Genomic DNA, 27,972 nt, shown 5'->3' on the forward strand with positions numbered 1-27,972 from the left:
TTACTTGTCTCTGCCTGATAAGTGTTGGGACTGTAGGCAAGGACCACCATGTTGTTTTCATATCCATATATTTTAAAGATGATTCTGGTTACTCAGATAATATGGAGATCCATTAATGGGCTTGATGTAGAAAGCGGAAGAGATGGGGCCAAGCCTTGCATTGCTGTGGAGAAAGAAAGTTCAAAATGAGGAATTTTAAGAACATTCTAGAATTCCTTTCTTGACTCTTCTTCCATACTCCTGGAGAGAGCTTAACAGTTATCCTTTGTCGTTCCACATCTTCTCAGAACATGTGAGGAAGTTGGTTTTCACCCATATTACAGTATCCCTCTCTTGAAAATGCCATCTGTGACCAGCAGCTCAGCCCAGTGAGATCTGTCTTCTTCCCTCAGGCAGAGAGCTAGGCTCTTCAGCAGCTCCCACAGTTCACTGTGGGTGGCCTCTGACTTCCATGTCCCCGTACTCCACATATGCAGCTCTAGTTAGGATTTGTCTTCTCTTTCTCTCTTGGAATCTGTTTAAAGAGAAAAGTTTTTTCCAGTTAAAGTTTTTTTTTTCATAACGTCTCCAATAAGAGAAGTGAAAAAGGATGTTTGTATTTGCACATAACTGCTGGTCACATGACCACATAACTGCTTCCATGCAGGGCTCTAGAACAGTGTAATGTCTCAGTATCCAGAAATTCTGGTTTAAATCTATTAGTAGTCTTCTTTATTTCTCCATGAAAAATGTCATTGGAAATGATTCTTTCTTGTGCTGGTGAAGTGTCCCTTACTAGTGTCAGATCTGTTCAAGTGGGCTTTAATTAAGTCAGTTGAGCCTGCTGATAGCTGTTGGATGGTAAGAATAAAGCTTACTGTTCCTCAAATATTCCTGGGTCGGAAGTTCCCTATAGGCATTGGGCTCCATTGCAGACCTGCTCAGTCCTTTCTATGCTGCTCAGTAGAATGTGTTTCAGAATGGAGATTCCAGAGCCAGTGAGCCTGGATTTAAATCTAAGCTCGAATAACTTTGGGTGGGTTGTTCAGTCTGTGTGCGTCATTTCCCTCAGTAAAATGGAACAATCAAAGTAAATGAGCTAATAAGCACAAAGAAGGAGAATGAGCCTAGCACACAGCAAACAAATGCTAACTGCTGTTAGTGGTACTAATCAAAGCCAAGCCCCTGAACCAGACACAGGAATTCAAAGTGTGTTCATCCTGTAGGCGGAGGGAATTAGTGGTCCCTTCATCAGGATTCTTCCTTTTCCTTTTGCTGTCTGTCTGCAGCCAGCTTCCTTAATACATCTTTGCACCTTCCACAATTTATAAAAGAGAAATGACAACACCCATATTCTAACCCTCTGAGTTAACTGAAGCTCTGTAAGGAAACGGAATGAAGGATAGGTTCCACTGACACATCCAAAGTTTGCAAACTGTTATTACCGCTTTAAAAAATTGTTCTGTGATTCGCTATAATCCCCTAACAGAGAATGAGTATTCACTACAACGTAACATTTTTTTTTTATTTTTAGAAAGAAAATTTTAAGGAAACCATAACATTTTTCCTTGAATAGTTGATGCAGTCCATGATTCTGCAGGAATTACACCTGCACACACCTCAGTTTGTAGAGCTTCAGAGTGGAGATGGCAGGACAGACTTCATTACAGAGTTGCTAGGCATTTTAAACCCCACTAATGCCCAGCAAAGGACATGTGCCCATAAAAAGTGCATTATTGTTCTATCATGAACAGAATCTCACATATTACTGTTCGACCCCTAGAGCCTTTTGTACTAAGTCAAAAGCTATATTTGGGACCTGGGGAGTTGTTTCAGTTACTAAAGCACTTGTCACACAAGCATGGGGACCTGTGTTCAGCCTCCTCTGTAAAGAGCTGGGTGTGATAGTAACACCTCACATCTCTGTAACCCCAGCACTGAGGGTAGGGGTGTGGAAACAGGAGGATCCCTGGATCTGGTCAGCGAACCTGGGCAGATCCAGTTAAATTGGGGAGAAACTTTGTCTAAAATAGAGTATTTTGTCTTAAATAGAGTAGAGAGCAATTGATACCCAGTGTTGATCTCTGGCCTGCACACAGCAGCATGCATGTGTGCTTAGACCCACATGCTCGAAAAAGACCCCCTCCACAGATGAATGCGTACCCACCCCCCAAGCTGTAGTCAACAAAAGTTTTCCTCACTATGATTAACAGAGTTGTGCACAGAATGTCCCTCCCCATCTGTGGACACCAGAACTCCTTCCTTCTGCCTCTCAGCCTTCTTCCAAAAGCCACAGAGCTCCTGTGTCTGAATCTGAGCAGCCTGATCATTAAAACCTCCCTTCCTGGTTAGAACAAAGCAGAGAAGCAAAAGAGTTCTGTGTGTGTGAGAGTCACAGTGGGTTGGACTCTTTGATCAGGATGCTCCTCCTTGCTCACTTCCTGAACAGATGAGCAGATGAGTCACGCTTCCTGGAACTGTCTTTTAGAGGAAGTTGGCTCTCAGAACTTTAGCAGCCTGCTGATAGCTGCTACTCACAAATGAATGCACACTGTAGTCCAGACGTTCAGTTTTGTCTCCACACCAGCTGGTAGAGTGTAGCTTTCTGCTAGGATGATCTACATTCAGAACTTTGAAAAGTATAGCCATGAAGCTGAACTCTCTTATGTCATTAAACAGTCCAGGATGCATCTTAGACCAAATATTGACTCCAAAATTGTCTGGTAAAATGTGATTTTTTTAAATTATAAAAATACATGAGCTCTTTATTTTAAGGCAATCAAAATTCTTTTCAGACAGGGAGTGGTGGGATACACACATACACACATACACACACACACAATCCCAGCACTTTAGCGGTTGAGGCAGGAGGATTCATTTATGACTAGACTGGCTACCTAAGATCCCTATCCTTGGGAGAAAAGGAAAAAGCTGCCTTTTTATGACCATCCTCACAATGAAGATTTTCAATTGATTAGTTTGCTGTACATTATGACGCAGAGGCGCCAGCCTTCGAAAGACATCCAGCCATCCCTTGGTTCAAAAGAGCTCTGGTTTCTCCTCTCAGATTTGAAGCATGGGATACAGATGAGTAAGAACAAAACCTATCACAATTTCCCAAACTACCTTTAAGACACTTAAAAATCCCTTTACATGCACAAAGCTGGAAATTATTTCCCACAACACTTCCTACCTCTCTTTCTTCCACACTTAAGCCAAAGCAGGAAAGTACAGAGGCATCTGCTCTCATGCCTGCAGGAACACTGCACTGGGAGGACGGTGAGTGCAAGCAGACAGAGCAGGGAGGACCATGAGAGCAGGCACACTGCACAGGGAGGACGGTGAGTGCAAGCACACAGAGCAGGGAGGACCATGAGAGCAGGTATACTGCACAGGGAGGACCATGGGTACAGGCACACTGCACAGGGAGGACCATGCCTGCAGGCACACTGCACAGGGAGGACCATGCCTGCAGGCACACTGTACAAGGAGGAAATGCTGGTCACAAGGTTAAGTATCAAATATTATGAATTCTAGTTGTGAATTATGGTTTAATTTTTTAAATGGGAAAGACTTCCAATTGCAGCGCTTAAGTTGGCTTGCAAAGCAATCACTGTATTTTCATATCCATTTTGATCTATCTTGTGAGCCACTCTTCACAGCTCCCCTCTGCTTTTATTTTGCATATTAAAAACATGAGAAAACAATTTCATTTTAGTAATTACTTAGCAGGTTTACTCTTTATTTTGGCAACCTGGAGGAAGAGGCAGGTGCAAGCACTATAGATCTCTAAGGCTCAAGGTTCCATGATTTTATTTTGTTCTATGAACTGGGCTTTTCTCTGTCCCAGAGTCCGTCTGCAGCAGATGCTCAGGCCATTGGAAGACACAATAATATGTACTTAAAGAACTTAGTATTTCACTCTGGCAAGACAATTGAAGGCTGCAGCTTAGGGAACTAACCACTTATGTATCCACAGGAGAGTGTTCTTGGCTCTAAAAGTCTTCCCCTTTTCCCTGAGGAAGGACTAGGCATTCACTGTTCCATCAGTGATCATAAAATCCAATATTTATAGAAGTCCCTGGAGTTCTAAAGACATTATTTTTATAAAGAATTAGAATAATTAATAATAGCATGAAAAAGGATATACTCGGGATTAAAATGGCTTGAAAATAATGCTGAAACAGATTACTTTCTGTAATAACTTTTTAAGACAAATGTTGCTGTTTGATTCTGAGCAAAGAGAAAGAGATACAGAAATAGCAGAACATTATTAGTGGGCCAGTTGAGTGGCTGGAATCCTAGAGGAGTATGCAATTCTAACATAGGGAAAACATTGCCAAGACATATTTATATTATGATGTCAATAGTTCTTCAGAGATAATGTATTAAAAATAGATTTAATCTAATCAAAAAAGAACACATAGTCATAGCAGGAGATTGAGAAAACAGAAAAACCTAGAAAAGAAAAAAATTGAATTACACCACTTCTATTAATATTTAGTGTTATTAATTTCCTGTTCTCCTTTTGATGTTTATTTTAATATTCATAGATTATCCCATGCATTCTACCCTATAATGACATCTTCCTATAGGTGTATCTATTATGTGCATTACTTTCCAAGTTCTCACTCCATTGCCACGGTGCAGGCTGCTATGAGCCCTTTCTGAGATAAACATCTTTATAATGAAATGTTATCCTACATCCATGGTTATGCACTGATTAAAAATATAAAACAAAGCACAACAAAAAGAAACAAACTTAGCCTTTGTGCCTTCTGATGTAGGTGATCCATAGAAAGTAGGACTTAAAACCATAAAGGCAACAAGAGCAGATGGAGAGCAGCCAGCCCACAGAGAGGCCGCTGTGCCATCTGGACCTGAGATAAACCTCTAATTCAAAGTGATACAAAATAACTCAGAGTGTGGTCATCTGCTGGTCTGTCGCTGGCATGCAAAGCCTGGCATTATGAGTAACCACTGACTGTAGATGGGCATTTCATATGCCCTGCCCCACCCTGACAGCACGTGGCATCCTGGCTTTTCCTGTAGTGAGGACATGTGTGAGTCCCCGATGCCAGTGTTCTGTGAATGAGTGACTGCATGTTTAGTGGGGAGAGGCACCCCACAGAGCCATGGTGGAGCATTGTCGAGTGTGTATCCTGCATTCTCAGCCTTCAGCAACATTTGGCTCCTTTACCTTCTTCAGTTTAATGACATATTCCCTACGCCCTGGGTTTTTTTTTTCCTATTCTTAATGACAACTCTGTATCAGTGTCCTACTCTGATTTTTATTTGGCAGAATTACAGAAACATTTCAAATCCTTTAAATTTTAAAGTGACCTATAAAGGTCTTGTGCTTACTAAGATAATGTGTGTAAAACTTAACAGCATCCATAAGGATTACTCTTGTGCTTGGGATGTGGGGTTCCTTCCCAGCCTTCACAATACCCTGGCTTCATCTACAGCCCTGGAAAGGTAATGAGTCAGTACCATAGGCATTCTACAATTGTGGTTTTCAGGGGAGGAATAAACAGGTGTTTCAAGAATTCAGCATCTCCTGCCCTCTTGAGTTCCAGGGCTTAAGCAACAGGAGCTGTAGCACTGAAGGACAGTGAAGAGAAAGGTTACTAAGATAAGGAAAAGTACATTCATGTCAGCCCACCCAGCCCCTTCTCACCCCATCATGCTAGCCTCAGCAGCTTCTGATTCCTCTCTCCTGTTGGACTATCCTCTGTCAGGATGGACCACACTTCTTCACCTCCTGCACATACAGTTAATTTCCCTTCCCACGATCAGGGTGATTTGCATCTGGCTCTCCACCCAGAATGTCAGGGATAGCTACAGTCACAACTCAAACCAAGGTTACCACAGCAACAGGATGCATGTAAGTAAGCAAGGGTCTCCATCTCCAGGCTTGATTCATTTCTTCCCTGCCTGCTCAGCCAGTGATCATTCTGTAAAGTGTTAAACATGAGTCAGCCTCAGCTGTCTAGACACACATTTCATTGCACAAGGCTACTTCTGGCTGGTTTCTTTAGTGAAAAAAAAAAAGGTAGTGTTCCCTTTATATCAAACCAAAAGTTAGAAGAACTTTTCAAACACGCTCTACCTTGTCACCATGTGGTTTTTTCATTTGCCACAAGGCTGTAGTGCCATGTGATACCAAACTTACAGATTCATAAAGAGAGTTCGATTCAAGAAGTTAAGTAATTTCTACAAGACAGTGTGTTAAGCAAATTCCTGTAGCTAGACTCTGCCCAACTCTCCCCACGTTCTGTGAATGCCCTGACAAGGAAGTGACTTGCTTGCTTCCATCAGTGACACTGAAGAGTCCGTCTATGAACTCCTGGCCAGGGTCTTAATCAACTTCCTTGTATTGGCTAGAGTTTCCATTTTTATAAAGATAGAGGAATCTTTACTGCACCTGAAGGGCCTTCTTTAAGTTCTTTAAGTTACTTCAGTCATATAAAAAATGCTTCATGTCTGAAGCAGGTTTTTTGTATGTTTCCAAGCTTTCTATATAATAGGATGAAATGAAAGTTTCCCAAGTTTAATGGTATCATACAAAAAAAGCTTAATTTGCCCCCCATGTCTTACAACTAATCTTCTGTGACTGAGAAAATGAAGTTTACTTCTAGACACACTTCAAGAAAATAAGAAAAACAATACTTTTGATTGTGGTTGTGGCTCAGTGGTACAGTAGGTGCCTAGCAGTGGCAAGATTCTGGGTTTGAACACCAGAATCTATAAAGAAAAAATGAAAAGGAAAAGAAAAGTACTAAATAAAGAATGAAGTCTGTGTTAATCTGAAATAGAAAGGACTGTTTCAGTTGGCACATTCCCATCCTAAAAGACTTAGGAAAGTATCAGTCTATTCATCTACTCTCATGTGACAGACCAGTTAATTACCATTTTTGTTCATTATAGTCACAAAGTTTCAAAGTCTCAAAAGAGGATCATAAAACAACTCAAAGTAGAAGCCCTTGAAATACACATTTCTGTTCTTGATGGCTCTTGGGTTTAGTGAAGGGAGGACCTGCTGGGGCCCAGGCCAGAAAACATGTTGCATAAGTCTCCACTAAGACTCTGATTTTCACATAAAGCCAGGGGACTTTTTGATTGGTTGGTTTGGTGGTTGGTTGATTGGTTGGTTGGTTGGTTGGTTGGTTGGTTGGTTGGTTGGTTGGTTTTTAAAGACAGGATCTCTCTACATAGCCCTGACTGTCCTGGAACTCAGGACAACCAGGCTAACCTCAGACTCATAGAGGTCCACCTACCTGCCTCCTGAGTGCCAGGATAAAAGGTGTGTACCACTGTGTCTGAATGCCAGCGTACTTTAATCTCCAGGGCCAGTGAGATGGTTCAGCAAGTAGAGGCACTTGTGCTGCAAGGCTGAAAACTTGTATTTGTTTCCTAGGTACCATAATAGAGAGGAGAATTGATTCTTGATTCTTTAACATTGCCTTCTGATTTCTAGATATGAACTTATAAACACAGGACGCCATACAAACACCATTCACATATACATATGCAGTGATACAAATTAAAACAACAACAACAACAAAACCTAAACCTATTTTATTGGGGCAGTGAGATGGCTCATCAGGTAAAATACACTTGCTGTGCATACCTGATGAACTAAGTTCAATCCCCAGAACCCACATGGTGAAAAGAGAAAATAAATTTCTGAGGGTTGCTCTTTGGCCTCCACATGCATGCTGTTTCACTTGCATACCTACACATATATCATATACAAACACAATAAGAATAACAGACAAAATTTTAAGAACCCTTGATATCACAATAATTGATCTGACTCTTGTCAGTTGCTGACATACTGTATATGTCTTTAGTTTTATCTCATCTGCTTAATATTGAGAGGGGCCCGTGAATAGTTTCATACTGGAATTGAAGTCTGACATTACTAATGGTTTCTGTGTTTCTACCAGTTTGTCAAACACACAGGAACCAAGTAGCCCAGAATTTTTGGAAGTGAACTCCTTTCCTGTGTGTCCTGAGAAGGACTGAGATGTTTTTGTTGGGGTGAGGATGAGGGACACTGGAACTACAAACATCATATATGAATTTGGCTCCTATGAGACAAACTGACAAGATTGAACACAAAAGGCCTTATGACACACAGTATCACATTTGACCTGTGTTTGATGGCCAACATGGCAAAGTGAGAATCATTTCAAGTATTTTATTTTTAAAAATTTGCAGTGGCACAAACTGAACTCATATTCAAGGTGATAAAATCTCATATGTAGTTTTTGTTTCCTTTAAATGAGTTCAGAACTTCTCGATGGTTCTGTGGAGTACATCTCAGGCTTGCTGAAAACAGAAAAAATTGTAGTTTTACCAGATCCAAACCAGCAAGCTTTCTGGTCGTGCCTATGAGTCACTGCTGGAATGTCCTGTGGTTAACATTCTACCCTGAAAACAGAATCAGGAGCAGCAAGACACCACTGGTTTCCACGGTGACCAGTATTTGTATACTTTGAAACATGACTGTTACTTTTTGTGTGGGGAGTTTACCCGGGAATGAATTGTGGAGGTGACATTAGCCATCGGTGTGAAGATAAACAAACAAAATATGTGATTTAATTAACTGTAAATGTTAATAGGACATGAAACTGAAGGACCAGGGTGAGTTGTCCCCTCTCTACTAGAAGAAGTATTGATGTGAAGTAATTAGTTCATTAATTTATTTGACATTTTATTTAAGCATTTTCAAATATGTCCACTTGATGTTTATTGTAATGCATCATTCCATTCTTCCCAAAGGATAATAACATTTAGTTATCATTCATCAGTGTTTCCACAAACCCATCTTCCTTGCCCACCTACCCTGCCCAGTACCACACACAATGCACTATTTTAAGACCACTGGCTTCTGGCATTTGGGGGTTTTCCAGACCACTAGCTTCTGGCACTTAGGGGCTCTTCTTTAGTAGATAAGATCCCATTGGAAGGAGGAAAAATTACCATCTACATCATTTAAAATGTCACAGCTCTTAACCTTGTTGAGCTGGGGAGAAAAAGAATGCTCTATAATATATTATAATATATAATGACCTTGTTCAGAATCAGACTATGGTCCCCAGCTTGCTTCTGTGCAGTGCTTACTACAGTCCATCAGGTAGAGGGTGCTTATGGTCACAAAGGTGTTTACCTTAAGTTTTGCAAGTTGAAGATCAAGTAATTTCACCTTTGGTCACTAAACCACAACCCAAAGTTAGAATCTCTTGGGTTTAGAGACTGTAAGCTAAAAGACTTGCTTATTAACTCAGTATTTGGTGTCAGTATATTTATTTTCATATTTAGTTTCAAAGTAGACTTCACACAATAAAATTGATGAAAACCTTGAAACTGAGAAAAACAATCTGCTATTAGGTAGTGATTCAAGAGCACTCCTGGTACAGCCTGGGAGCACTCACAGCACATTCTGAGAGCAGTCACGATGTAGCCTGGCTTCATCTGGCTCCTACCTCCAGCCTGAGAAGGTGATGGAGCCCAAGATTCAAGGGAAGAACTTTGGCTCTTGTCACTTCTTATTATGTTTGTTTTCTTTGTTTGTTTCTTTCTGTTTTTTTTTCTCCTTTTTTTCTTTCTTTCATTCTCTCTCCTTTGCCTGGCTTCTGTCAACATGAAGTGTTATCAGACATTTTATTACTGCAACAAAACACCATGTCCAAAAGCAACTCAGGAAGGAAAGAGTCATTTTAAGTTTACAGTTCCATATCACAGTCCAACATTGATGGAAGTCAAGGCAGGAACCGGGAAGCAAGAACAGGAAGCAGGAGCCACAAAGGAGTGCTTCTTATTGGCTTGCTTTTCGTGTATCTCTTAGCCTGCTTTCTAATAGTACCCAGGGCCACCAGCCTAGGTGTTGTACTGCCCACTGTGAGCTGGCCACCTCCCACATCAGTAATTAATTAAGAAAGTGTTCCATGGGCTTACCCAGAAACTAATCTGGTAAGGGCATTTTAAAATTGAAGATTCATCTTCCCAAATGTCTCCAGGTTGTGTGAAGTTGACATAAAACCAGCTAGTGAAGGTAGTATGGTAGAAATCTGATAAGAAATATAGGTTTTTAAGCAAAAGTATTTACAAAATGGAAACAAGAAGGGTAAGGTAATAAGTCTGGAAAATGAACTCTATAATGATCCATTTGCTTAAAAATCATGGATTTAGTACCAAGCTGTCAACAGCATATTGGACTCTGCTTCTCATTTTAAGTCTCTGATGACCATCCCCATAGCAAGATGAGAAACTGCTTGAGAATTTGGTGAGACAGGTCAACATTCAGAAATCTGAGATTTATTATGAGCTTGAATAAGACAATACCTAGGTCCCCACTCTACAGGTTGACCTCAAAGTGATCCAAACCCTTTACTGCAGGAGACTGATATGTGCGATTGATATGATTCACATTTTTATCTAACTATACAGAAGAAGTAAGACAGATTAAGTCCTTAAAGTATGTGCGTTCATGGCAGAAACCAAAGTGTGCATTCACTGGAGCTCTATTGGAATCCTGCCTTCAGAGTGTTCTGCTCTTAACAGCGAGGGACAGGAAATCCAGGAGTAGCTTCCTTAGGAAACTTGCAGTCATAGGGGTAAGAGGATGCTGTGTGTATCACTAGTAAGGGAGAGGATATGACAGACTGCCTGGCTGCACAAGTAAAGAGCTAAGAGTTCACTAGGCTTGGTGGCTCACCCTTGTAAACCTAGCACAGGAAAAGCTGAGGCAGGCAAGTTGCTATAAAGTTAAGCCATGCTAGCTTAGACAGTGATTTTCTTTTCTTTTTTTATTGGATATTTTATTTATTCACATTTCAGATGCCATCCCCTTTTCCCATTTCCCTTCCCTAGAAAATCCCTATCCCATCTCCCCTGCTCCTATTTGCTTTTATACCATTTTAATTACATGCAAGTATTAAGGTCAGTTCTAAGTTGAGGAACTAGCAATATAATAGATGCAAATAGTCAAGGCAGCCCTGGTCTACAGAGTGAGTTTTGGGACAGCCAAGGGTATATGGAGAGATTCTCAAACAAAACAAAACAAAAGAAAACAAAAACAAAAAACAACCATAAGAAAAAAACAATAGTCCAGGAAGTCTATGTGCATATTTTCTGATATTTCCCATTTTGTCATTACAGGCAGCTCATTCTAAGGTAACTGGGATAAAGTAATCTAGGTGGGCAACAGGGGGATGCAGAGATAATCTGATGGCCTGGCACCTGAGAAGGCCACATTTTTAGTCTTTCCTTTTTCCTAAGTGAAAAGAGAAAGATCATTTTCCTTAAAAACAAACAAACAAACAAACAAATGTACACACACAAACAAGAAACATGTGAAGTGTTTTACTCATGGAAATTTCTCTTTGATTTCAGCTCTATGATGGACCGCAACGGATGGGACGATACTGTGGAAAAAATATCCCCCCACCAGGGGCTACAACAGGCTCCAAACTTCATGTACTGTTCCATACAGATGGGGTTGGTAATGGCGAGAAAGGATTTAAGATGCAATGGTTCATCCATGGTAAGCCCCTCCTTGATCTGATTGTATTAATAATTGTTATTTGGCCAATAATTATTTCTTTACCAATTCCACCCTTGGAAACAGTGGCATCAGCAAATAATGAAAACAAAGTAGTCACCTAGAGCTAGGCTGTAGAGAACTTACAGAGATGTCTGTGCAATTCCAGGGGATAAATTTTGCTGGAGTTCTGAGAAGAAATGAAGTTGAAGTAGAGGAGATTTGGGTAACTGCTTGAGCAGATAGAGTGAAAATCTGCCTTAGAGCAGACACATTATATGGTGGTGAGATATGAGTGTCCCAGGTGCCATAGAACAGAAAGAGACATAAGGCTCACCTTGACATTTGTCAGAGAATGAATCATCAGGACAGTATAAAGAATGGGAGTCAGAAAAGCCAAAGAGAAAACAAAGGACTCAGATGAGAGAAATAGCGGGAACAGATCATTTGAACTGGATGCAAGAATCCAGAGTTGTGTCTTGTATCTGCTAAACAGAGTAGGGACACACTGAAGACCATCTACAAACCAGTGGTTTTGGTGCAGGTGGAAATAATTACTTCCCTAAAACTCATTATTAATGAGAGTCATGAGACTTCAAAATTCATCTGCTATGGGTCAACCTACATGTTGATGGTCCCAGAGCAATGGTTTTTAAAATATGGCCTCCAATAACAACAGGAGTACAGAAACTTTTCAGAAACGTAAATTCTTAGCACCTACCCTACATCTACAGCAGTTCTCAACAAGTCAAACATGGTGTTAGGACTCATGGTGAATGTCAGTAAATAGAGAGGTAGAGTTGCAGTGGTATACCAGAAATCTCACAGATACCTAAACTGCAATTCTCCTGTTAAAATCAGTGGTAAAGGCTGGTGAGATGTCTCAGTCGGTAAAGTGCTTGCCTTACAACTATGAGAATCTTGTTAAATCACTGAAGCCAAGCCATGCCCAACAGCATGCTCCTATAAAGCCAGCATTGAAAAGATGGGAGGTGAGGACCAGCAGAACCTTGGTGCTCACTGACCTGCTAGGATATCCTACTTGGCAGAGTTCTAGATCAATGAGAGACTTTGCATTAAACAAAAGGTGGGAAATCCCTAAGGACCAATAATCATCATTGTTCTCAGACTTCTACCTACAGATGCACAGTGCATATACATCCCTGGCATGAACATGCACACAAAACCAAATAGATACAGAGAGCATGGCAGCACAAGATATGTGTGTGTGTGTGTGTGTACATGTGTGCAAGGGAGAGAGTGATGTGTGTGTGTGTGTGCATGAGAGAGAGAGAGAACATGAATCAGAGGTACTTAAGCAAGCACATGAACATCTGAGATTTGAGATTTATTGGTATTACAGCCCTTCCATGTAAATCTCAGTGAATTCTCAATTGCCAATCCCTTATTTATTAGGATAAAAGCCTCTCCATTTATGATGGAGTTATATACCAATGAACCCACTATAAGGTGAAAATATCTAGAGTCATGTCATGTGTCTAACTTAATAAATATCATTATTAACCTAACCTACTTTAAACATGCTCAAAATATTTCTAACCAACAGTTGGCAAACTCATTGAACATAAAGCCTATTTTATAAAGTAGCAAAAAGTATTCCATATGAAATTAAAATTTCAAAATATATTTTTTCTTGATTGGTTATCACTTCCAATTATCTGAAGGTAGGAATTGTCTCTATCCATAAGAACATTAGATGCTCTTCTGATATTGTGCACTGTAGACTGAGAACATTTTTATGTTAAAACCTGAATGTAGACTTTCCTATAATTAAGTATTAAGTGGCAATCCACAGGGGTACTGATACTTTGAAATACAGATTACGATTCCCAAAAGTAAATGAAATATAGTGGTCAATCTTGTAAAATTTCTGGATGTTCCTCTTCATCCTATGAGTTTTAAACTTACAGTAGATACTTTATTAATTGACTTAATAAAAGGGCTTGGTTGGTTTCTCTCCCCAGTATATTGTGTTTCCAGTGTTCTGTTCTGCTGTTCAGCAATATTATGATTCTAAGTAATCTAAAGATGATCTGAAAAGACTGAGCAAACAGGAAAATTTTGAAAACTGGCCCAGAATATTGGTGCCTGGGAATACTCTTGAGAACAGTGTTTGCCAGTTGTTTATAGCCACAGAACAACTAAGGTTCTCCTTATCTTGTATTTAGTTTTGCAGTGCCTAGGATTCAAAGTCAGGGCCTCACACATGCTAGGCAAGTACTCTAATGATGAGTTATATCCTTAGCCCTCATTGGCAAATCTTGTAAATATGGAGTAGTAAGGCACACCAACTAGAATTTCTAAGACTCTCTCTGTGGAGAATAAGGTTACTATTACATGTAACTCAGTTTTCAGAGAAACCCAAAATGGCACTGCACTTGGTGGAATAAAACTGTAGGAAAACAGAAGTTCCAGAGCCCAGAAAATCCACTAAGGAGTTCAGATCACATACTGTCATAAGTAAGTTTATATGGGAACTGGATGGCAGCAAGGATCCTTGAAGGAGACAGCTTTCTGCTTCAAAGATCTAAAGGGCCTAGGCACAGGAAGTGTCTTGGGCCAAAGGCCTCAGAAAGTGGTCTTCAGTCCTAGCTACACATAGAAATTGTCTAGGAGTTTAAACACATGAGAACCTGAGAGATAGAATTCTATTGTTCATGTATGACCATTGCCACTTTCAATCCTGTGGTAAACAATGCAGGCCTGCAGTCAGATTGGAAGAATCAAGAGATGCTGGCAGTACTTGTGGTAGCTGATCTCTTTATTTAAGAGGCTACTCTCCCTCCCCTCCAGGCTGTTCTAGCCATTCTGGCTAGAGGCCATGCTAAAGAGCCTGCTTGATGGGATGGTCATCACTGACTACACTCAACTTACTGTATCACTGCCTTCTTCTAGCCAATATACCAAGCCCTCTGTTGAAAGCTCTAAAGTTTTGTTGAGCCAAGATTTTTCTTTCACTTCTTTTTGGAATATGTCTTCTTTCAAGAGAGTCAAAGACAGCCTCTGTCTGTTCTCTTTTCCTGTTTACTATTGCAAAATTTTCCCCCATTTGCTGAAAATTTGCAAAGTTCAGAGCCAGAGTTATGCAACAATTTTTTACTAATTAGGACAAAACTTAGAAAAAAAATTAACCCTGTGATGACTACTGTATGCAATTGGTACTTGACAATAATCTTCTGGAAGGAGATCATGAGCAGTGTAAATCAATACAAAATGAATTGCTATGGCATATTATCACCATGCTGTTAGTAGATCTTATGTTCTATATCTGACTGATGTAAATTGAGATGGCTTGAGAGGAGGAGGAGTCAACAGAGTAAGCTTCTGGCAGAAGGTCTTCTGGGAATGGTACCCTGATTAGTTATTAGGAGAAAAGTAAAGGCTAAGCTGTCATTTTTCTGTTTATTAAAGCTACAGGTTTAATGCTTCTGTACCCTATAGCATGCTATGCCTAGGGATACAGAGTCCTATGCTATGACTTAAAGCTACAGGTTTAATGCTTCTGTACCAGATAGCATGCTATGACTAGGGACACAGAGAGAGTCCTATGCTATGCCTAGGGACACAGAGAGAGTCCTATGCTATGCCTAGGGACACTGAAATGGTTTAGTTCCCATCTCCACTGTAGCAAAGGGAAGACATTAAGCATGCAAATGAATATACAAAATCAAATCTTATTAGAGATGAGGGAACACACAGGAAGAAACTGGATAGGATTGGGGTGGGCGTGCAGGCGGACAGGAGGCGGGGAAGTCTTCTATGAAATTGCAGCCTCTAAACTAAAACCTGAAAAATAAGCAGGTGCTGTCTTGTCAAGTAGGAGAAGGGAAAGAAAAGACCCCATTATACTAGGGATCAGGGGGAGCAAGAGAATCAAGATCAAAAGTTAAAGCTCTCGAGGAGACTAGAAAGTCTAGCAGTAACTACCACAACTGGCCCCATAAGACACAAACTCAATTCATAGGGGCCACAGTGTCTTCCTCTGTGCATGTCCTTTACACTTCATACAAACAGGTCTGGGGAAGGATCCCCAAGGATGGAGAAGCACAATAAATTGTGGGTCTTAAAATATAGGGTGCAATACAAAAATACACACTAAACATAGTCATGCATCATTAAACAACAGGGTTGTGTTTCAAGCAATGCGTTGTTGGTAGCCCATTTCATCATTGTGAGCATAACAGAGAATTCTCACAAGTACTAAGATTGCTACAAGGTTACCAGCTAATCTGTGGGACTACCAAGGTTTGTGGGGCCTATTCATGACTGAGCTTCATTCTACAGCATGTGACCCTCAGTCTTCACATGCAAAACTGATACTCTTACATGTGTTTGTGTGTACATGAATGCATACAGTGCATCATCAGCAGATAACATTGAAAGATGAGTCTCTGCATTGCCCCCTCTGGGTTTCTGCTCAGAATCCAATCACATGAAGCCCTCTCTCCTCTGACTCATTTTTCACATGATACTATAAGAGCTCAGCAAACGCTTGCTTGCAGAGCCTGGAGCTGACAGTGACGTCATATCCTGAGCACTGTGGCTCAGGAGCCCCTACACACTTCATTCATTTTGCTCAGCTATAAATAAATCCGTTTACCCAGAGTGTCATTTTGTCAACAGCACAAATCTTTACTTCGAGAAACTGGATCTACAAGTGAGCTTTCTCTGTGGGTCTGTTTTGAAAGTGGCTCTGTAGATGCAAACTAAAGCCCACACTGCAATGCCTTTATGCAGATCTTCAAAGAGAATCCCACCCTGGAAATAAAGAAATGGCCATAGTCACCCTGCCTGGCTAATCGGTTCACAGGATTCAGCATTGACAGCATTGTTCAGAAGCTGAATTCTATCCTGGGAGCCTTGGTCTGGGCTGCTGAAGGGTATAGAGAACTTCCCATAAGTTGTGTGAATAGGAGCCTCCTAGCCAGCTGCACACACCCCTCCTCCCTTCCCCTGCGGCTCCCCCAGCTCTTCTCTCACTTGGCAGTGGAATATAGCATGCAAACAAGGTCAAAGAGCTTTGTGAGCAGAGAGTGACATTTGCAAAGGCAGCAGTGGGCACTTCAGCAAGGGACCCAGCAGGGGAAGAGCTAAGTGGCATGTGATCAGGAGGTGATGTCACCATGGACTTCCACAAAGGAAAGTATGGCCTTTTCTTTGGGGAGATAGATGACATCATCCTCCCAGATGGGGGCCGCACCATTCTCTTTTCTTTTTAGTTGTTAATGAGATTTCTGTGACTCCAGAGTTTTTAGAAGTTAGTCTGCAAAAAAATTTTAAAACATTTTTCAAGACCTTCTGGAGTGACTGGGTTCAAAAGATAATGCCTCCCTGGCTAACTGGACATTCAATCCTGCACCAAGGGCTTCTCTTTGGAATGCTTGCCAGAAGCCTCTACAGTGTCAGCCATGTTTCTTTTCAACCCTCCTTCATCTCTTTGGGACAGTCCATAGTGTGTGGCTACTGTTGATCTTTCCACAAAGTTTCTTCCAATTCAACACTTCTATTTGTTTTGGTGACTTAGAGTTGTAAGCTTGGGTTTCTGTGAGCACTCAAGTTTTCAATACTGTCCGTTTCTTAGAGAATTGGCTGGGTAGATGCAGAGGGATGACTCACAGCAGCTATGATCCCTGTCTTAAAAAGAAAACTTTGTATTTAAAATATAGCAAGCATCGTGGCATAGCACAGGTCCATGCAGTGCACAGAAAATAGATCTCCGTATCAAATGCTATGAATAAAAAATTAGAAGATATCTTGAAAGGCTCTGTAGGGGGCTGGCTAATAGGGAATAAAAGGTTGAAAACCACTAAGCAAAGCATGTGATAGAAATTAAGGTAGGGATGGTGTCCAACTGATAAAAGACGAGTGCAAACAGGTAATAATTTTTCCTGCCACCAGGGAAAGTCCATAGATAGATTGTTCTCTCTGTTGCTAGGGATGGATCTCAGGCTTTGGGTATGCTGAACAAGCACTCCATAATTCTGCTATAGTACATCCTGGATCCCCAGAGATGGATTTTTATTTTGAGCTCTAGGACATATAAAGGCAGATAAGGAAATGTAGTGGCTTGCACAGGTGGGTGTTTTGTAATAGTAGCATAGGTACTGGGGATGTCTTTCACAGGCACACAGAAACAATCATCTGAAGGAATCAAGAGCACTGTCTGCTCTTGCAGAACCCGGGTTCAGTTCCCAGCACTCGTTGGCATCTCACAGCAACCTGTGCTCTCTGGCCTCTGTAGGTATCAGGCCTACACATGGTACACAGACATTCCTACAGGCAAAACATCTATACACATATATTAAAAAATAAAACCATACACATATGCACACATACATACACATATATACATACATGCAAACACATACATAGATAAGAATATACAGAAACCACACAAAGAGACCAAGACAGAGCTAGCACTCTAGCTTGTTGGTGACACAGACAACATTGTGACAAAGTCTAACACATAAATGCCACATTTTCTTTCCCTGATACTTTCTTCAAAGTTACAGAGTGGAAATCATATCATTTAGGTTTTCATGTTTGAGCATTATTTTGAGACCTTTATTTCATGATCACTCTTTCGTGTCTGTCTTGAGCCATGTTTCTTCATGGTGTTTGCGATAAAAGTGATTTCATGAATTGTGGTCAGTGAAGATCCAATCAATAAAACTGGCCTGTGCATCACCCACTCTGGGAGAGCCCTTCCTCTCAGCTGATGATGGAATTACTTCCAGGGTGGTACTTCCTGCTAAGCTGTGACAAGTATAATACCACAGGGATGAGAGAGAAGACAGGAGCTCCTCTGCCTCTAACGGGCCCTCAGTTATGATGAAGGTACACCTCACTCATGCACCAAACCTTTAAGAAAGTGATTGGAAAAGGTGAGAGAAGAGATGGAGTCCTGCCGTTGTTTTGTTGTTATAGTGTGACATAAATTCTGTTTGGTTTGGACAGAGATTTAAGGAGATACCAAGGAAAAGCCACTAGTTAGGTTCATGCACAATCATAATTGTTTCCTGGCTCACAAAATCTCCCCTCAGATTTTTGCATGCTGTACACATAAATGTTTGTTTCTAGTTTGTCCTCTTTGATATTTTAGACTTCTGTCTTTGTGCTACTTGAAAATATTTTTAGGGGTGAAGATTAAAAATGAATATGTCTTAGTATAGAGACAAGTTCAGAGTTTTGAATATGATCTTGTAGCTGACTTTTGATTTTTGGCAAATTCTCAGTTGTAGCTTTGTTCAAAACAAGTTCTGAATGAATGATGCTAATTTTAAAAAACTGTTTACCCAGGCAGACAGCAGCGCCTGCCTGCATTTCTAGATGTTTAGGGGGCTGAGCAACAGACTCACTTGAGCTCATGGGTTTGAGATTAGCCTGGGCAACATAGAGTGATCTTGTCTGAAAAACAAACAAAGAAATCTGTTTGCCAACAATCCTGCTGGTGGAATAATTTTCTCAAAAATAGTTTTGCGGCTCATTTTGCCTCAGGCTCTGGAGTTTTCATGGCAAGTTCTGTGAGCAAATGCAGTGGTGACCATGTACAGATCTCTTATAAGGCATGGAAAAGCGAGATCTCTTTTTATTTATATTTGTGTCTTTGCCTCCTTGAAAATGACAAGTCTATAACAACACATATACCCATAAAGTTGACCTTCATTTAGTGCTGGCCCTGAGTCTGTGGCCAGAGCCTTTAGAACCTTATATCCCAATTCCCACATTGTCACTGTTTGAAACTGTCTGAGGGCTATTTTCACTGCTGCTCTTTGAAACCGTTATAAAATAGGGGAAAAAATAACCCTCAAAACAATCATGACCCTCCAAAATTATATATTGCACAATTTAAAATAGTCCTTGATTTGAGGCCAAAGGGAGAGTTTTCTCAGATCTTCTGTTTGTGTTCTGGTTTCCTAGCAACCAGTTCCCTGATAGCAATTGCACATTCTTTCTGGGAGATCCCTCACTTTTTCCATACAATGTGAAAAGGGAAGCGACTGGCTATTTCTTCTCAACTTCAAAATTGTAACAAACAGAAATGACCAAACTCACACAGAACAGTCATTATGTTCAGCATGGAACATTAATTTTTTTCTATATCTCTTAACCATTGCATTCTCTCCAGATTAGTTTTATTTGATTGCTGCTGTGAGCTCAGCAAACACATCACCTTCCTCTCACCAAATAGAGACTCTGCTGTAGGGCAGAACGATACTATTGCAGTTAGTAGAATTATATTCTGCATATATGTAATGAGTGATACGAAATAATTTTATGCTTTTTCTTTTCACTATATAATATAGACTAAATGATGTAAGTTTAAACACCTAAGAATAATTTTAACTGTCTTTAGAATTTTTTAAGCATTTTATTTATTTATAGTACCCATTTATTTATGTGTATAGTGTGTAGGTGTGCATACTATGTATACATGTGGAGGTCAGAGGTCAACTTACAGCAGTCATCTCTCTGCTTCCATCAAGTTAGCTGTCAGCAAACCTTTAGCTGTTGAGTCATCTCTCTGTCAGTATCTGTCTCAGGTTATTATGTCTTAGAAGACTACATTGGCCTATGAAAATTGAATTAAAATATGAATAATGTTTAGTGCATTGACTTTACTGGCATGTTACTTATTATTACTCTTGGTGTTGTTATTTAAAAAAATAATAATTTCAGTGTACTGAGTACTTTAAAATATTATCTCCTATCTCATCCTAATACTTCTGTGAAAGAAACAACATTGTCTCATATTGTAGATAAAAATGGCTGAGAAAGGTACCTTCATGACATTAAGTGACTAACTCAGACTCAGAAGTCCAAAGATAGTGGAATCAGCACACAGAAACCTTTGGTGTCAGACACCAAAGTCTGTCCTTTAAGTAGTGGCATGCTGTCTGACATCAGCAATCTTTCCCTCAAGTTTCTTTGGGAAAAGTTGGTATCACACTGTGATCTGAAGACATCCAAAGCTTGCAGTAGCTAATTTTATAATGAACTCCAATAAACATTTAAAAGAAATCTACAGAACCTTTCCCATGTAAGTTGTGTTCTCATTTCAAGAGCTCCTCACAAATTTGCACCATTCATTCATTCATTCCTTTTTCAGTTCAAGTAACAATAAACTGTGGAGTCCTGAGGTGAGGTCTGAGCACATTGTCAAAGGACCAGCTCAAAATAGCTCATGTTTCTGCCTTTCTTTCCGTGCATTGAGCACACTCATGCTTACTAAGTATGCTCCCTACCACTGAGCTGTGCTAAAGTACTGATTCATTTACATAAAGTTCTTTTGGTGTCACCACACATGATTGGTAGAATTAATTCATTTGGGAGAAAACACAGGGTTAGCTAGTACCAAGGTCAATTCCAGAAAGTAGCTTACAAGGAGGAGTTAGGTTACAATGAGATGGACAGGCTAGCTGTCTTCAGAAGACATTGGATGGCTCAGCATAAACCCTGAGGGTAGGGTGGAGTGTGTGAGGATTTGGCTGATATAGTTGTTCTGCTTCAGTTTAGAGAGAGACCCAGGCTGGCTGGCTCGATGACTACAGCTCTAGATATAATACTAAGAGAAAACAGTCTCGGAATCATCTGTCCCTGTAACCACAATCTCTGCCACCAGCTTTACATGGCCTTCCCACTTCTGTATGTCTGTCTCCAAGTTTTCCCGCTTAGAGGACAGTCTTGAACTTCATTCCAACTGTAAGGCAGCGGCCCCTCCTTGACTCTCCTTGACTTGATTACATCTGTGGTTATGTCAACACCATCAGCTGCTCCTTTTTGTGCATTTTTGGGTGTGGAGCAACCTCCCTGTGGAGAAAAGCTTGGGAATTGAGGGCAAAGTACATGGCAGAATTAGAGAGAATAGGGTGAGGCAAAGCCTTGAAGCTCTGTGAGCTTCTCTTTGGAAAAAGTTAACTAAAATAATGACATTGAAGAATTGAAGGTTTGAAAACTTTCAAAGAGAAACATGAATGTTGGGCTTGCAAATGCCTGAGGGCATGATCCTGTTATCTTTGCCTGCTCCTAGGATTTTTTCAAGTGTAGTCTTAGATACAACTTCTTACTTTGAAAGATATTTGTCCCATTTCCTTAATTTTCTTTGAAGATGTTTTATACTACACTTTGTTTTAAAATCTTAAATAATCTCAAAACTCTCTGAGAGACAGAAAGAAGATAGAAGATAGATAGATAGATAGATAGATAGATAGATAGATAGATAGATAGATAGATAGAATGACTATAATTAATGGATTGATTTATCCTAGAGAAATGGAAACAAAGAATTTCTACTGGGAAAACATTCTGAATCTGACTAGAAATTCAAAATACAAAAAAAAAAATAGATTAGCAGGAACTTGGTACAATTTGTCTCAATGAAAAAGTGATAAGGCTGGATATACTTCTCTGAGGTAAAATGAAAGATGTCTATCCTTTATGTATAGGAAATTAAATTTTATACAAAATATGGCCATCCTGATTTATCTCTTATAGTGGTATGCTCGGAAGAAGAACTCCAATATTCAGATCCAGGTCATCTCAGACAGTTCTCTAGCTATGGCTGCCTTAATCTTACATATTCATATGATAACTTGCATAGTCATCATTTTATAGCTATAGATACCATGGATTTTGCACTTCTGATTTTTTTTTGTTCAAGTCACATACTTCATGATAAGTGTTTGTTTGTTTTGTATTTTGGCCTATACAATTAAAAACAGGTAACTTCACTCCATGTGGCTATATAGAAATCAATTAAAATTTACTATCACAAAGTGTGGAGTAGAGGTGAAGTCCCCATGGAAGAAGAAACTGTCTAACTGTTCATGAATCTTAAATCTTAAAAAAAAATAAAAGTCACTCTTTTAACTCCTTGTTTTTCAATAATGTGGTACCAGACCTAGTGTCTGTTGCTGGTTTTCTCAATGGTATATCTTTTCTATTTCTAACCTCTGTCTTTTCTAACCATCATCTAATGTTCAAGATGATAAATAAGAAGTTGTTAGTACAAGATACAGTGAAAACTTACACATCCTCCTCCTTTCTGTGTAATACCAGAGCTGCTGCCACCTCACGCCTGCCTGGGATTTGGCTGCCTCAGTTATAAGCAAAAGAATCAGCTGTATTAGTGCCATGAGGCCGTTGTAATAATGTACCCCAAGCAAGTGGCTTAAGACAACAGGAATGTATTACTTTATTCTAGAAGGCACAGATCTAAAGTCAAGACTATCCCATCAAACAGTGCTCTGGGGAAGAATCTTCCTTTCTCTCTCAACTTCTGTTGTGTACTGGAAAGTGCTGGGGTTTGTGGCTTATAGCAACTACAACCTCAACTTCTGCCTCTAACTTTACCCAAGTGCCTTCCCTCGATGTCCAGTTCACATTTTCTCTTCTCATGAGAGATGTCAGTCCCACCCTAACCCAGTAACTAACCAACCCTTGACCTGATAACGTTGCAGAGACCTGCCAGTCATATTTTCAGGTTCCTGACAGACATGAAATTGAGAAATGACTCCACTTATTCCAGAAAGTTTTGTTCTGTGACTTTGAACAACTCTCCTTCACTCTGGCTTGTCCTATTTTTTTTATTCCTGTCTCCTTGTTTCCTGTTTTTCCTTAGGAGAATGTCATATTTCTTGTCTTTGAAGACAAGGCAAAGACAAAAGCTCTCAAATTTGTCAGGACTGACCTGACTTTCAGAATTTGCAGATTGATTTTCTAGGGAGTATTTGTGGGCTAGCATTTTTTTTTCTGTGAGAACAAGGACATAAGCTACAATGATTATGGATGGAATGAAGTAAAACAAGAGAACCAGGGGATAGTTTAGCTTGCTGTGGTTTGGAGCTTCCCTCAATTCCCAGCTTTTCAGTCCTCATTCCCATCAAACCCACCCAGCCAACAGCAGAACTCCACTCCCAGCTCTTCCCCAGCCCTCTCTAGCTCTTCCTTCCCTTCCTCTCTGGCTGTTGCTAATCTTGCTTACTTTTAAGGATAACTTAAAGTTCTGTTCATAAAAAGGCTCCCCTAATATCGTTTCTGTCGTATCTGACACAAGCCATGAGTTTTAAAATTCCTATAGAAAATAAAATAAGGCTTTTCTGTGTATCCTCTGCCTTCAGGATTTTTTGTGCTTGTGTGTTTTAAATAAAAACAAATTTCAACAAAACAAACAAGAGATGAAATAGCCCACTATAGGTGGAGGCACAAAGAAGCCTTTCTATGTGATAGAAGAAAATTGGCATGACCAATGAGCTCTTTTCATGGTATTACAGAACAAAGAGTATGCATTTTTTAGATCATAGAAAGACTATTAGAATATACATCAATATTCAGTTGAGTATGTGAGCCTTCTCATTTTGTTGTATTTAACATTTGTTTTTATTGTAGTTACTGGCTTTACTATATGTTGGCTCTTGGGCTTTGAACAATGAACTGCTGATCTCTCAGGCATGACCCCCGGAAGCAGAGGACAGGATGTGAGGGTTCCCTGGAAGCTGGCTTTGTAGTTCCTTTCCTCCAGCATTAGTGGGCTTTAGCCTTATTTATTCCATACAGGCACCTCTCCTGACAAATTGGTTTTCAGATTATAATGATAGGAAAACAGGGAAAAAATGAAGAGGTGATACTTTGAGTGATCCTGGGGCACAGGAGGATGAACTGAAATGTCTTGTTCATTCCTGATCACAATTGTCTTAAAGACAGAACACACAGGAGACCCATACTGTATTTTTATGCTGCGATTTAAAAATTCATGGCTTGTTTTAGACAAAATAAACAGTGTTAGGTGAGTTCTTTCATGAACAAAATTTTAAATTATCTATCAAAATAAACAAACTAAGCAATGGCTTTCAACTCTTTCTTGTTCAGAGCACTGTCAAGCAGTGTGCTTCCTGCTGATAAGGTAAACACTTCCTTTCAGCTGATGACTAGGATTCAGAGGAAAATCAAATAGATTATCAGTCACTGGGAAAAGTTTTATAAAGATCAACTGTTTAAACCTGGGAAAACATGTGAGTCGCTTCAAAGCACTATTGTAGTCCAGCTCAGCTGCATACGAGACACTAGCATACTAGACAGTGTCACATTTGCCTTGGAGTCCATGAGAAGATTTTGCTCTGCTTCCTTTATCCAGGTTGCTGTGGTAATTCTTTGTTTAGTCAGTGAACAGGGTAGCCATGAGGGTAGGGGGACAATGCTGTCATTACAGCACCACAGTACTGTCAGGCAGGCACAGCCAACGGGCTTAGTGGCGAAGGAACAGAACTAAAAATGAAGAGTGCCAGGGAGGTGCCCTCTAGCATGGTAGATCAAACACTTGCAGAAGCATCCTAGAATATGGGCTAAACGTGGGTTATGACATAAGACAAAAATAGGCTCCAATACTGACTAAGGCGCTTTAGCAGGTAAATGACCTTCTATCTGTAATCTTCAGATCAATAACAGGAGTTTCTCTAGAGGAATTCTCTAGAGACTTGAACTCACAGATCATCTCTAAAGTGTGCCTAATTCACATCGTTAGGAATTTCAAGCAAGATACTGTGCTTATTAAAATGATTTTGAAAACTAAACTGTCAAATACATATAACTGTTTTTAAAAACTTACGACTTAATGAATAACCAATGTTGTATCTTTTTTCTATTGCTAACTAAGTTTTAAGCCAATGACTCTGCTCCTAGCTCCAAGGTGTTTTTGTTTTTTATATATAGCATATTCTCATATCTAGATAAACTCTTGCTACGAGAACTACATAGTACAAGCAGAGTAATTATTCCCATTCAAGATACTTTCCCAAAAATCTTATTTTGACTCTATTATCAACCTATATAACAACTCTAAGTTGGATACTAGTAACCAAGTGGCTGATCTGAAGATTACAGATAGAAGGTCATTTACCTGCTAAAGCACCTTAGTCAGTATTGGAGCCCATTTCTGTCTTATGTCATAACCCACGTTTAGCCCATATTCTAGGATGCTTCTGCAAGTGTTTGATCTACCATGCTAGTTAAACAGTTCTAAATCTTGTTCTCGCCATGAAAGCCTTGAACAAACTGGATGCAAGGAGCCACATCACTGATGAAACTCTGGAAAGCTTTTATTCATCATACCCCTCGTCTCTCATTAGCTGACATTTAAATCTTTTTTATCATATTTTCCATGCAGAGCCCTGGAGTGCCTTTCTTAAGTCATCTTTCATCTATTTTAGTTACATGTACCTTGCTATCAAAAACCTCCCTATTTCTTCTATATTTTGTGATTTACTCAACCACAAATGCAACGTGACTGCACACTCTGTAAACCTTTCCTATGCTATGCCAAGTAGCTGTTGGTTGCCATAGCATCCTTCATCATCAGCTTTCCCTTTCTGTCCCATTCTTGTGACTTTTCATCTCATATTCCAAGTCACCAACCTAACAGACTGTGACATGATCATGCATTCATTCTTGTTGATGGAAAGACCTAGTGTAGTTTAATGTTTAATCCCAGCACTCAGAGAGGCAGAGAGATCTTTATGAGGCCTGCCTTGCCTACATAGTGAGTTCCGGGCTAGCCCAGGCTACAAAATGAGGCTCTGTCTTAAAATAAGAAGAAACAAAAAAGCAAAACAAAAATAAATATAAAAACAGTAGTGGGCACCACGCACAGTCCACTTGCTTACTCTAGAAACTGGTACTTCCTGAGCTTAGACAGCACAGGGGCCTGTGTTATGTTCAAACATGGAGTTTTCCCTAGATTGCAAATAAGTGAAGCCATCATGTTTACATGTTAAGTGTGTGATAGATAACCCAATGAGAAGCCCTTTGAGAGGAGGAGAGAAGGAGCTCGAACATCTCTGCATCTTTATTTAGATATCAGCCAATTGAGTCCGTTATTCAGAATCACGGTTGACTCATCTCAGGCTCTGCATCACTTTTCCCCATTGTGTTTCCCAATGGTTTTAGGTTTCTTTGTAAATTCCTTTGTACAGGATGCTAACACCCAACCCGTCACTGCACACTGGGGTGATAATATCAGGTTCCAGACTCCAGTGCTGCTTTCAAAAGTTAACCAATAAAATGTACAAAGCAACTCAGTTTTTTAAGTAAAAACTTGTTGGAAATAATCTTTGCAAATGAAAGAAAAATGAAATCATAGTATAATGATGTGTAATCCTAAAACTGTATGCTCATAAATTTGTTTTTATTTAAGATACATTAAATGCAACTGTTTTCTGCAGTAATGCTTATCCTAAGGTATATACTTAGTAATAACTCATTTAATGAGTGGATGAATGAAGGAAGGAAACTGAAAAACCATTTTACTTTTTTGAAATCAAGAATAACAAAGATGTAGTTACATCTTTAACATAATTATTATCAGAATTGACTTTATTTTTCTACACATTCATGGCTTCAACTATAAAAACTACTAAATTTGACATTTTAATTTGTATTTAATATGAACTTTGAAGTCAAATCTAATGGTTTCTAATATGGTAAACTACAAGAGTGGTGACAACATGAAGAATTTGACTGAGTTTTCAAGCTTCAACAGTCTCCTTTTGCTTCCATAACTGTGTGTTTTCCTGACAGAGTAAAGTTGATAATAACATTAGAATTTCTCTTCAAATACACACACATACACACACACACACACATGCATATACTCTTACACACACGAATATGTTCTTAAACAAACGTTTATTATTGATCTTGAGCTGTAGGAGAGGGTACAACAGATCTGTAGGGCTGTGGCTGCAGCTTTTGAAAATAGCACTAGAGCCTCTGTCTTACAGTGTCTCTCCTTTTATTTCAAGGAGGGTGTGTGTGTGCGTGTGTGTGTGTGTGTGTCTCATTTTAAAAATCGCTATTTAAAAGTGAACATATTGATATTATCTATAGACTGTGGAGAATGATATAAACAATAAAAGCCATCAAAGATTGGGAAATATTTTTCCAGTGGTAAAACCACACTGAAAATATTCCTGAAGCCAAAAGCAGCGTAGCTGGTACAATTCTTCAGTACCTCCGCTAAGCTCTAGGGAGCCCACTCACAGTCCACTTACTTACTCTAGAAACGGGTACTTCCTGAGCTTGGGAAACACAGGAGCCTGTGCTGTGTTCAAACATGGAGCTTTCCCTAAATTACAATTAGGTGAAGCCATCCTGTTTATATGCTAAGCGTGTGATAACCCAATGAGAAAGCCCTTTGAGAGGAGGAGAGAAGGAGCTTGCACATCTCTGCGTCTTTATTTAGGTTTAGCCTAGTATATCAGCCAATTGAATCCTTGAGCTACAGATTTAAAGTCTGAATCACAAGTTTCAGGACAAAGTAGGAGAAAAGCCTGTGAAGAAGGTGGGAAAGTGGTAGCCTCAGAACTTTGAGGCAGAATCAAAGACTTGAGCCCTCTCCTTCTCCCTCTCCATCTCTCTCCCTCTCCCTC

The 27,972-nt window shown here is 39.8% G+C and overlaps 1 protein-coding gene across 2 annotated transcripts in view; it reads left to right on the forward strand.

Moving 5' to 3' along the window:
- Cubn (cubilin) overlaps nt 1–27,972 on the forward strand; it is a 206,258-nt gene that overhangs the window by 67,435 nt on the left and 110,851 nt on the right. For both annotated transcript variants that reach the window (XM_028764871.1, XM_028764872.1), the window contains exon 28: nt 11,383–11,533. In XM_028764871.1, the coding sequence (XP_028620704.1) occupies nt 11,383–11,533 (151 nt within the window). The remainder of the gene's footprint in view (nt 1–11,382; nt 11,534–27,972) is intronic.

This window comes from Grammomys surdaster, unplaced genomic scaffold, assembly GCF_004785775.1.
Source record: "Grammomys surdaster isolate TR1022 unplaced genomic scaffold, NIH_TR_1.0 146, whole genome shotgun sequence".
NCBI lineage: Eukaryota > Metazoa > Chordata > Mammalia > Rodentia > Muridae > Grammomys > Grammomys surdaster.